This window comes from Protopterus annectens, chromosome 4.part0 (genome assembly GCF_019279795.1).
Source record: "Protopterus annectens isolate FY-2018-M chromosome 4.part0, PAN1.0, whole genome shotgun sequence".
Lineage (NCBI taxonomy): Eukaryota > Metazoa > Chordata > Ceratodontiformes > Protopteridae > Protopterus > Protopterus annectens.
In genome coordinates, this window is record NC_056733.1 from 130,807,229 (window position 1) to 130,820,239 (window position 13,011).

A 13,011-nucleotide genomic window follows, 5' to 3' on the forward strand; every position below is an offset into this window, starting at 1 on the left:
TGCTTGGTGGATCACTTCTCCCCAGATTCACCAAGGCAGACACTTTGTACCCCCATCCCCGGTAGCCACTGTCACTGCGGATGCCTCCCTGATCGGGTGGGGGGGGGCATTATCAGGGCAGGATGGTTCATGGGACGTGGCAACCTTTCGAATACCACCTGCACATAAATGTCCTAGAGATGAGAGCAGTGCTTTTAACGTTGCAAGCCCTCAACGACTTTCTTCCCTTAGGGACAATTGCAGTCCACACAGACAACATGTCTGTAGTTTGGTATATCAACAAACAGGGCGGAACCAAGTCCTACCCCTTGTGTCGAGAAGCTCAGACTTTGGCAATGGGCGATCTCCTCTCATCGGTTTCTGGTAGCAACGCATATCCCTGGGAAAACCAACATTTTAGCGGACAGATTGAGCAGAGCTATTCTCATGCCTCACGAGTGGTCTCTCAAACAATCTATAGTGGAAGAGATTTTTCTGGAATGGGGTCGCCCATGTTGCAATCTTTTTGCTACTCCCCAAAACAGCAAATGCCCAGACTTCTTCTCTCTCTTCCCATTGCCAGGCCATCCCCCCAGAGACACTCTGACCCAGGATTGGCCCCAGGGACTTCTTTATGCCTTTCCTCCATTTCCTCTGATCCCTCAAGTTATCCAGAAAGCAACCGTTTTGAGAGCCAAATTGATTCTCATTGTTCCTTATTGGCCTCGACAAATTTGGTTTCCGTTCCTTCATCGTCACCTTTTGGTGCAGCCGTGGCATCTGGACCCAGTGCCAGATCTTCTGATTCATCAATCCGGTCAGCTGCACCGGTCTATCCCTTCTCTCAACATCACAGCATGGTTGCTCCACTTCCTTCCTTAGCCAGGCTTCCTATGATCTCTAACCCTGTTAGAGACATCATAGTAGCTTCCTTAAAATTCTCTACCAGGAGGATTTATACTAGCAAATGGAAACGTTTTTCTTATTGGGCTAAAGCCAAGAATATTGATCCCTTCACTGCTCCAGTTCAAGCAGTTTTGGATTTCTTAGCAGAGATTTTTCATGCGGGCTCATCTTCTTCCACAGTCAAAGTTCAGTTGGCTGCTATCTCGAACTTTCATGTCGGGTTCGCAGATCACAACATTATGTCCCACAGGCTTTGTAGAGCCTTCTTGAAAGGAATTTTCCTCCTGAAGCCTCCAGTCAGGAGTCCTCCTCCTCAATGGGACCTAAATTTAGTGCTGACATCCTTGATTCTTCCCCCCTTCGAGCCAGCTGTTTCTTGTTCCCTGAAATTTCTTTCATGGAAAACTTTATTCCTGGTTGCTATTACATCAGCTAGGAGGGTGTCTGAACTTCATGCTCTATCTGTTCACCCCCCCTATTTGGTCTTCCAAAAAGATAGAGTATCATTGAGAACTAATCCGACCTTTTTGCCTAAGGTCGCTTCAAAGACTAATTTGAATCAAGCCATTGATCTCCCTGTATTTTTTCCAAACTATTCAAACAGATCGGAACAAAAATTACATTATCTTGATGTCCACCGCCAACTCAGATATTATTTGGACAGAACAAAACAATTCAGGAAATCCGATCAACTCTTTGTTTCCTATGCTGATAACAAGAAAGGCCTTCCTGTCTCAAAAGTGACCTTGTCTAGATGGCTTTCTTCTGTCATCTCTGAAATTTATCGGCTCGGGAAAACAGCTGTGCTCGAAACCAAAAGCACATTCAACCAGAAGCTTAGCTACTTCTACAGCCTTTCAAGCTAGACTTCCTTTAGACACTATTTGTGCAGCAGCCACTTGGGCCACTCCTCATACATTTGTTTCCCATTACAAATTGGATTTGGCCTCCAGGGACAGAGCCAGCTTTGGCTCTACAGTTCTCAAGAGTCTGTTCCATTGAGCCACCCAGGATAGAGGTGCTAGGGACGCGGTCCCATCAAGCAAGAATGAAGGCGAGATTGACAACTTAACATTGAGAAGTTATGTACCTTCCATAACGTTCCATGTTAGTTGTCTTCTCTCGCCTTCTTTCTTGCCACCCTCCCTCCTTCCCCCAGGCCTGGACAGACCTTTCTCTACAAGGAGTTATACTTCTGAAGACCATACAGAGCTGGTCCTTCTACCATCCTGCAGGTTTTTTCTCTCCTTCTTTCTTCCTTTGGGAAGTTATTATGCTAGGTGCTATTGCCCTTTTGTCATCAAATGAGATCTGGGTACTTACCGCCTTGCATCATGGGATATGGGGCTGCCTCGAGCTGGTAAAAGTGACTCTCGAGCTTAGCAAGTGCCGAGTCGGAGCCGAGGATCGGCTCCGAACCCATCAAGCAAGAAAGAAGGCGAGAGAAGACAACTAACATGGAACGTCATGGTAGGTACATAACTTCTCATTATCTAGCATCTACCAATCCCCATGGGTGCCAGTTAACTGAAAGTTTAGTGTAGATCACTGTTGTAGAAGCTGTCCCCTCTTTCTAGCCCTCTTGTTTTGTTTTAGGTATATTGACAGGATGAGAATGTATGTATTCTTTTTTTATATATTTTTACATAGCTATGTATTTTCTGTTTTTCCTCTCCTAGCATTTACATTTTGGGGCTCTAGCCTCCCTTCTTGAGGCAAGAAAACTCTGAATTTGACCCCCTAACCTCTGCATTTATGCAGCTCTCCTCAAGCTGCTCATACGTTAGGGAATGGCGAAGGTTCCATGAAGCTTTGAAAGCTGGCTGGTTATATCCCTGGCAGGATATAACCCAGATGGCTTAGACAGTTGCAACAGTGATCTATGAGGACATCTGTTGTTATGTTAAGCTTACTTAAACATCTGTATTTTCACTACATCCTTAGATTTACTCAGTTTTAAATATCCTTTGGGAAAATTTAAGAAATATTTGTTAGTCTTTCCTCCACAGTTCATTCTACACTTTGTGTTATATTCATACCTTTCAATCTCCTAGCACAAAAAATCTGGTCAGAGCCTGATGTAATGGGGACAAAGGCCCAAAACATAGGGACAGATTTTAAATATTGCTCTTATAAACTTAAAAAGTTGCTAGAATAACAGGGCTTATCTTAGCATGCATCTTTCAGAAGGACATGAAGTCTAAAACTCAAATGTATGGCATTATTTAGTGACTTCAGTCCTCAAATCGTACCATTGATTTGCCAGAAAATCACAAATTTTATGAGGACTGGAACAAAAATATGAGGCAAAAATCTGGACAGTTGAGAGGTATGGTTATACTCAGCTAAATGTGTGTGTAGGTTTTGAACATTCATTTAAACCTGTAATACAGTTGCATAAGTTGTTCCTTTATATCGCCATTCTCAGTCAGCATAGATTGCAAAATGTAGGTGCTGTAAATGGGTCTGTTAGGTGAAGTAAATTTGTGTCAGGATGTGTGTGTATGTGCGTGTATTGCATGTTAAAGGATCTGTGTCATCAGTTAGACTCTGAAATGCTTGTCAGTTTTTAAAAATAAAGTCATGGCAAATATGCAAAACAAAACGTCAGATTTACTTATGGTTTAAGTTCATGTTCTATGTTTCCCTGCAGGCCTGTATACACTTATCCAAATTATTTGATAGTATGGCAAAACTGAAATTTAAGATGAACACTGCAGATCAACCCCTGAAGATTGGCTTAGGGATGTTCAGTAAAGAAAACGAATATGTTGAATTTGACTCTGAGTGTGATTGTTCGGGACAGGTAAGCAAATTACTTAAAGGAGTATATTGATGTATTGCTGTACTTATGTCTTATATATATATATATATATAGATATATATATATATATATATATATATATATTTTTTTTTTTTTTTTTGCCTCAGTCAGATAGGTATTGATTCATTCTCCTGTACTTACTTTATCCATCTTATTGTCATAATGGACCCAGAACATATCCAGAAACTTAATGGGCTCAAGGCAGACAGACTAATTTTGCATGGGATGTCAGTCGAATTGCACGTGTGCATACACACACACACACACATATACACACACACACACACACACACACACACACACACACACACACACACACACACACACACACACACACACACACACACACACACACACCTATAGGCAGTTTGGAGGATCACCCAGCAAAACTCTAAGAGGACACAAGTAGGACAAACAAACTTCATGTAGAAAATATCCCAGTAGGGAACCTCAGCTGGAGACTAAAGTGATGAGAGGTAGTAGTGCTAACTTGTATAACACTGTTCTGCTGTCTCTGCAGGGTATTCCTGCTTAGCAGAAGTTCTTTCCTTTTCTTTCTTGCATTAATTTTCACTGATGTCCATCCATGATCACTGTTGCAGTATTACTGATAGATGAGATATTCTGCATGTGTAAGACCTAAGCCCCAAGGTGGGATGCACAAAAAGAACATACAAGTGCAAATTACCTCAGAACTTCTTTGCCACTAGCCTCTAAGTAGAACTCTGCTTTATCTTTGGTCTGTGAGATGTGCAACTAGTACAGCTTCTTGGCCATTAAGCAGATAAGTAGCCCATTGGGACCCTTCTTTTTCTTATTGCTACCTTCATTTTTGTTACATATCATCCAAGAGTGGGAAATGTGACTGTGGGAGGCAAATTCCACCCAATGACCTTCACGCAAAGTGTCTTTTTTGCCTTGGTGTTGAACATGACTACTAAGGGTATGTTATTTGTCAGTCCTTTCTTCTGAAGATCCTCTACAGCTGTCTCTCTTCTCTAAAGATCTATTTAGAAAACCAAAGGCTCAAAAAGCTTATGCATGGCACAATGCCATTTGAGCCTCCCTGCTCTGACATCCAGCTGTTACCAAAGAAGAAGTCTAAGAAGACTAAGCACGAGACATCAGCTGTCCAGCCTGACCTGTATGTCTCCACTGAGTCACTTGAAGAGTCCTCAGGCTCTGGTTACTACAGCTGTCCCCGCTATCATGACTCTGTTGAAAGCTGATGTTGGGCAGCCTACTCACACGTCCACTGTGGCTGATCAGATGTCTGCTTCAGAAGAGTTGGAGGAACCTCGGCTGGTTATCTCTGAAGGACTGAAGGATATTCCTCAAATTTTAGTTAGAGAGAAAGTACCAGGTTCTCTGATAGAAGTCTGTCATGCTTTTAATCCTCTGCATTTTGTTCAGGCAGATGTTCCAACAAAGAAAATGCAGAAGACCAAGCAAGCTTTTCTCATTCAGGTGTAAGGGAATCAAAGAAAGAATGGCAAAACTTTACTCAGAGACTGCTTAAAATCCTTATGTCTTTTAAGTCTCCTCAGTATTTTCAAGTTGTGCCTGCTGCTGTCCCTCCTTCTTCTACACTTCTTAACAGAGAAAGGGATTCTTCCTCCAAGGAGGAAGATCAGGATTCAGATGAGGATTCCATTGCATATTCTTCACAAGTTCATTACCTTTTGGCTGTGGCTTCTGATGAGAATGATACCCTATTTCCTGACTCTCCTGTAGAGGAACTCTCATTCAGAGATACAGTGGTCAAAATAATGCAACATTTTAAATGGAAGGCACCAAGATCACTGATGCACAGCAGAGGTATTACACTGTCTTAGACAAGTGTACTCCTAAACCTTCAGCCACCCGCCACCCTCCAGTCTTAGAGGCCATTTTTGATACCTTCACAAATGTTTCCTTAAATACTGAATCTCAACCTGTTGTTTCTAGGAAACCTTTGATGTTAAGTTGTCTATCTCGCCTTCATTCTTGCTGGATGGGTTCGGAGCCGACCTCGGCTCCGACTCGGCCACTCTAAAAGCTCGAGAGTTGGTTCCACCGGCTCGAGGCTCCCCTTATATCCCACAATGCTAGGCGAGAGTTACCTCAGATCTCGTTTGCCGCTACAGCTTCGAGGTTGGTTGCTTCTACCGGTTCCTGGTGAGTGTTAGCTTTTTATACAAAAAGTTACTCTTTTTCCCCTTTAACTTTAATTCTTCCTAAATTAGTGTAGGATATAGAGCTTTATCCCGACCCTATTTTTTCCCCGTTTTCTTATTAAAAGAACCGTTGGTTCTTCCCTTGGGCCTTTGGCCTTCCCTTCCCTAGGGTGTGTTTGTGTAGTTACTTTAACTTTTGTGCTTAATTATTAGTATTTTACTAAAATTGTTATTATTTTTAGTATTAATTTTTTCTGACAGGGTATAACTGTGTGTTTGGGTGTGTGTTAGTGTACACCTGTCAGTTAGGAAAATGTCAAAGGAAGCAACGGTCTCTGGATTCAAGAAGTGTGATGCGTGCTGTCAGAAAATGTCTCTGACAGACGCTCACACTTCTTGTGTCTATTGTCTGGGGCCTTTGCACCTGCAGGACTCCTGTGCTGTGTGCCATGGCTTCAGCCCCAGGGTCCTGCAGGAGAGAAAACACAAGTTGATTCTGAGAGGCTTGTTAAAACCAGAGGATTCCCTGTCAGTTTCAACAGGGAAGCCCTCTAAGGCATCGAGGTCTTCGGCTCCGGCTTCTGAGCCGAGACCTCAGGTTGTTCAACCTTTGCCTTTATCGGCTCCGGCTGGAGCCGATAAGACTCAGTCCACAGTTTCTGTGGCTTCCTCGGCTCGGCGGAGCCGAGGTTATCGAGTACCAGCGTCGGCTCGACAAGATCTTCGGAGCCGACAACCAGAAAGAGGTCTAGGTCACCTTCTCTTGGCTCCGTTCATTCGGCTCCAGGATCTCCCCTGCTGTCTGAACGGAGCCAAAGGTCTCATTCCTCTAGGTCATCAAGGCTTTCCGATCATGACCTTCAGAGGGTGGTGAGTCGATTACTTAAGTCCGAGGCACTAGCCCAGATGCTTCAGAGCCCGACTCATCAGTCGGTGCCTGCCCCGTCCATCAACTCTTTCCTCCTTCGACTCTTTTGAGTTCGAGCCGGGTCGCATGGGAACCGAGACTGTGGTCACTTCGGAGCCGAGACAATTGTCTTCGGCTCCGTCGTCGGCTCCGTTTTCTTCCGTGGAGGAATCTCGGCGCCGAGCCTCCCTCGTCGGCTCCCCGGGGGTGAGTGGCATCGGACCCTTGTCCGACCCCCCTCTCCCTCTCGGTGCTCGGCGCTGGTGAGTTCGGCTCCGACATCGGCCTCGGAGCCATCACTGTCGGTGCCGAGGGGGTCCTTAGCTCCTCGGAGCGGGGACCTCTGGCTCTGCCTGACAGGGGTGCATTCGAGGTCATGCGGAGTGTGTTAGAGCCTGGCTCTACTCCACAGTCGGCTCCGTCAGCCCCTCCCTCTATGCTGCCTCAGGGTAAGTCGACTCACTCCCTCATCCCGGACCGCAGAGAGCCAGCTCCTCAGGAGCCCCTTTGGGATTTCATCCTCTTCGAGGCCTCTCCTGATTTGGCAGAAGAGCCCCTCGGAAGAGGAAGTGCAAGAGGAAGCACATTGACTCACCTGAGTCTATCACGCCGGACACAGATCTGGATGATTCTGAGGGTTCCCCGTTCCCCTTCTGAAGATGTCTCATTTGCAGACATTCTGGAGATCCTTAAACAGAGGGAAATTGGCCAGCCCTCAACCCTTCGGAGGACGAATCTGTGTATCTTGAGGCATTTGGCTCTCGTCCTTCCACCTCCTGGGTGTCCCCCTTGACCCCCTCATGCAGGTAGTTGCTAAGAAGGCATGGACGGCTCCTGATTCAGTGGACCCCACTCCCAGGAGACCCTCCAAATTCATCACAGCTCCATCAGACAAGCAATTTTTATCAAAAGGAGTTTCTGTGGATGCTATGGTGGTAGCTGCCGCCACAAAGAAGGAACTGGCTGATCCTTCAGTGCCTGTCCATCCACCTAACAAGGAGTCTAGGTCCATGGATAGGTGGAAGCGGATGTTCTCCTCAGCGACATTTACCATGTGTTCGCTGAATTACCTGTGCCATTTCACTCGTCTTCAAAGGGACTTGATCAAGGAAGCGAGTGAAATGTTGAAGGACCCTACAGCTGCGGGTTTCCAAGAGAAAATGAACACGCAGCTGGCTATCCTAATTCCATTTCCAACTCCTCCATGCCTCCTCTCTTATGCGGCCGATGGAGCGAGCAGAGCCGCAGGAACAGGGGTAGCCTTACGTAGGCACGCCTGGATGCGGCTATGCAACTGCGGAACCTTTCAAGGCGTCTTTCACGAACTCCCCTTTGATGGATCATCTCTTTTGGTCCTCAAGTGAAAGAAACCCTGACTAGGTGCGAGACTGATGGCAAGACCCTTTCTGCCGCCGGAGTCCGTTTTCGACTCCTTCTAGGCCTTACCCCAAAGGCCAGAAGGGTGGAAAGATGTGGTTCCGTAAACAATCTCAAGGGACTTCGCCTGACGCACAGAGTCGTTTTCCTACCAGAGGCAAAGGTGGGAATATCAATGGTAGACGTCGCCCTAGGGGCAGGGGGGGTCCGCAGAACCAGGGCAATCGGGAAGCCTTTCCTGACAAGCCCTTTCAGCATCCCTGAGGTGTTGCCCGACTGCCCATCTTCGGAGGCAGTCGGGGGAAGATTGTCACTGTACCCAGAAGCCTGGCTATCCCTGACTCAAGACAAATGGGTACAGTCCATCATTTCCGAAGGCTATTCTATCCCCTTTCTTCGTTTTCCAAATCAGTCAAAAAGGTCCCTTCCAGATGTTCCACCCGCTCAAAGGGATATAGCAGCTTTGGAAATGTCAAAACTGCTTGCAAAAAGAGCAATTCAGCCAGTGTCAGCAGACCAACAAGGATCCGGAATCTACTCTTTTAGTTCCAAAGAAAACAGGGGACTGGAGACCAATTTTGGATCTCAGTATCTTGAACAGATCAGTCAAGAAAACAAGATTTCGGATGGTCACGCTGCAATCCATTCTTCCCCTATTGGGAAAAGGAAACTGGATGTGCTCTATAGACCTTCAGGATGCGTACTATCACATAACAATGAACAGTCGCTCCAGAAGATTCCTCCGCTTCAGGCTGGGAACCAGTCATTTTCAGTTCAGGACCCTGCCCTTTGGTCTCACCACTGCCCCGGTGTTTACCAAATGCATGGCAGTGGTAGCTTCTCACCTGAGACGACAAGGATTCCAGGTGTTTCCATATTTGGATGACTGGCTTCTCACAGCTCCCACCAAGCATCTCCTTCTGATGGCCAGAGATTATACTTTTCGTTTGTCAAAACTGGGTATTTCAATAAATTGCGAAAAGTCTGTTTTGTCGCCTTGTCGTACTATTACCTACATAGGCAAATTTAGATACTATAAACATGTCTGCAACGCTAACGAACCAAAGGATATCAGACATTCACAAATTGGTGTCACTTCTCAACAACAACAGAGCCAAAGCCAGGTTAGTTCTAAAGGTGTTAGGAATCATGGCAGCGGCCATACCTCTCCTCCCATTGGCCAGATACCACATGCGGATCCTTCAGTGGATGCTTTTTTCTCAATGGTCATACCAGGAACTTCCAATGTCTCACACCATTATGATCACGCAAGCGTGCAAAAAGCATCTCATGTGGTGGATGTCTTCCCCCCAGCTCCTGTCGGGAAGACCATTTGTTCCACCTCCTCCGGTTGCTACTCTGACAACGGATGCCTCCCTGATCGGGTGGGGGGGGCATTATCAGGGCAGGACAGTCCAGGGCACATGGCAACCAAACGAATGCCACTTGCACATAAATGTTCTGGAGATGAGAGCAGTGCTTTTAGCGTTGCAAGCCCTTCAAGACTCTCTTCCCTTGGGAACGATTGCAATCTAGACAGACAATATGTCTGTAGTGTGGTACATCAACAAACAAGGCGGAACCAGATCATACCCCCTGTGTCGAGAAGCACTCAGACTGTGGCAATGGGCGATTTCTTCTCAGCGTTTTCTGATAGCAACGCACATCCCCGGGAAGTCCAATCACATTGCGGACAAGTTGAGCAGAGCTATACTCATGCCTCACGAGTGGTCTCTGAAAGACTCTGTAGTGAGAGAGATATTTCTCAAGTGGGGTCAGCCTTGCTGCGATCTTTTTGCTACTCCCCAAAACAGCAAGTGCAGAGAATACTTCACTCTATTCCCTTTACCAGGCCAACCCAGCAGAGACGCTCTAGTCCAAGTTTGGCCCGGGACTTCTGTATGCATTTCCTCCTTTCCCTCTGATCTCTCAAGTAATACAGAAAGCTATCGCTCAGAAGGCCTCATTGATCCTCATTGCTCCTTACTGGCCTCGACAAGTGTGGTTCCCCTTTCTACATCGTTTTCTCTTGAGCGACCGTGGCATCTGGACCTAGTTCCAGATCTTTTGATCCACCAGTCGGGTCAGTTTCATCGCTCCTCCCTCTCTGAACCTCACTGCTTGGTTCCTCCAGTTCCAACCGTAGCCAGGCTTCCTCAATTATCTCACTCTGTTAGAGATATATTGATAGCTTCCCATAAATCTTCCAGTCGAAGATTTATTTGAGTAAGTGGAAACGCTTCTCATATTGGGCACAAGGAAAGGACATAGATCCTTTCACCGCTTCCATCCAACTAGTCCTTGATTTTCTAGCTGAACTCTTCCATGCAGGTTCATCTCCATCTACACTTAAGGTTCAATTGGCAGCTATTTCTAACTTCCATGTGGGTATTTCTGAATCTGCCCTAATGTCCCACAAACTTTGCAAAGCCTTTTTGAAAGGAGTTTTTCTTCTCAGACCTCCTATAAGAAATCCTCCTTCTCCTTGGGATCTAAATTTAGTTCTTGCTTCTTTGATTCTTTCCCCTTTCGAACCTGCAGCTTCATGTTCCTTGAAATTATTATCATGGAAAACTCTCTTTCTGGTGGCTATCACATCAGCTAGAAGAGTTTCAGAACTTCAAGCACTCAGTTGTCGTCCTCCTTATCTTTTGTTCCATAAGGACAGAGTATCCTTACGAACTAACCCGTCCTTTTTGCCTAAGGTGGTTTCAACATCAAATCTAAACCAAAGCATTGACCTCCCTGTCTTTTTCCCAGAGTATTCAAATAGGTCTGAACAAAAATTACACTGCCTGGATGTTCATCGTCAATTAAGGTACTACTTGGACAGGACGAAACAATTCAGAAAATCTGATCAGCTGTTTGTCTCCTATCGGAAAGCAGAAAAGGACTTCCAGTTTCAAAGGTATCATTATCCAGATGGCTAATGTCTCTGATTACCCTTGTTTATGAGATTAGACACCAAAACTGCCTAATAAACCTAAAGCCCATTCCACCAGAGCTTTGGCTACTTCTTTAGCCTTCAAGACAGACTGCCTATTGACACCATTTGTGCAGCGGCTACTTGGGCTACTCCTCACACTTTTATTTCCCATTATAAGTTGGATTTAGCTTCTAGGCATAGAGCTAATTTTGGTTCCACTGTTCTCAGGAGTCTGTTCCGTTAGGCCACCCAGGACAAGGTGCTAGGGACGCGGTCCCATCCAGCAAGAATGAAGGCGAGATAGACAACTTAACATATAGAAGTTATGTTCTTACCATAACGTTCCATGTTAGTTGTCTTCTTCTCGCCTTCTTCTTGCGTCCCACCCTCCTTCCCCCTGGCCTGGACAGACCTAGAGGAGTTGTGATCGTGACCTCTCTTTCTACCACCTCTTTCTTAGTCATATGCTATTGTGCATATTTCTTATTTCAGGATGTAGGTCACTCTTTTCTTCCTGCTGTTAGAGGTGGATTCTATTTACAGTTATACTGTTATTGATATAAGCTGGGTTAGCTTACAAACGAGATCTGAGGTAACTCTCGCCTAGCATTGTGGGATATAAGGGGAGCCTCGAGCCGGTGGAACCAACTCTCGAGCTTTTAGAGTGGCCGAGTCGGAGCCAAGGTCGGCTCCGAACCCATCCAGCAAGAAGAAGGCGAGAAGAAGACAACTAACATGGAACGTTATGGTAAGAACATAACTTCTATTTTTATAAAGTACCTGATAATTGAAAGTTTCTTTAGAAAAATACCTTCTCAGGTCCAACTGTGATTTCCCTTTCTTTGGAACCCCCCCCCCCCTTCCTTAAACCCCCTCACTTACATTATTACATTCCTGCAAACACTTCTCCTAGGTGGGGGCATCCATCCCAACTGAGAACTACCAGGTCCTGCCTTTCTCAATTTTACATCTCACTTCTCTTCTCCCCAGTCCTCCCCCTGTACCCTCCCCCCTTCCCCTAAATCATTACATATCCTCCCCTTAAATATCCAAAGCCTAGTAAACAAAACCACAGAACTTCATTCCTGAATTGCCAACATCTCCCTCCATATCTTAACTCCATCTGAAACCTCATATCTCAAACACAAAAATCTTACTTCCAGGGTATAACATCTTCTGCTTCGACAGAACCAATAATCGGGGGTGGAGGTGTTGCCCTCCTTTATACTAAACAACTCATTCTCTCTCTCTCCACTCTCAATTTCTGTACACAACTTTGAGGCTGCAGAACTCCTTATCATCAATTGTCATCTAAATCCACATAAAAAATCTGCCATAGCCTCCATCTACATATCCCCCGGAAATAATATCCCCATCCTCGAGAACATTCTTTCCTGGTTTGCTAATAATATTCCATATGATACCATTCTTCTTGGTGATGTTAACATTGATTGGGCCAAACTGTCTACTTCATCTCCTAGTCACAGTCTCAACCTTCACGGTTTCCACCAACTTATATCCTCCCCTACTTGTACTAACAAAAACTCCACCTCTGGTCGTACTCTAGATTGGATTCTTACCTCAGATTCGAACCTTTATCATAACCCTGGCACACTCCCTAACTTTCTTAGCGACCACTCCCCGACCTTTATCCATAGATTCTCCAAAGATACTCCTAAAAACCACCTCTGTAGAGATTGTCGTAAACTCAACCAGTTTAACCCTGACACATTTAATTCCACTTTGTCTAATGTAAAATGGTCCTTCCTTCAACACCCCCCTTTCAATAAGGCAGTAACATCTTTTAATAAAATATTCCTACACATACTTAACTCCATGGCACCTATCAGAAAAATCAGAATAAAATCTAACTCAGCCCTCTGGCTCACAAAACGTACCTGCTCCATTATACATAAAAGAGACAGTATCTGGAAAG

At 45.3% G+C, this 13,011-nt stretch overlaps 1 protein-coding gene across 1 annotated transcript in view; it reads left to right on the forward strand.

Moving 5' to 3' along the window:
* Positions 1-13,011, forward strand: part of LOC122800226 (dynein axonemal heavy chain 17-like) — a 17,083,451-nt gene that overhangs the window by 7,904,493 nt on the left and 9,165,947 nt on the right. Inside the window, exon 32 of the mRNA XM_044069720.1 lies at positions 3,539-3,691. Coding sequence (XP_043925655.1) covers positions 3,539-3,691 — 153 coding nt within the window. The remainder of the gene's footprint in view (positions 1-3,538; positions 3,692-13,011) is intronic.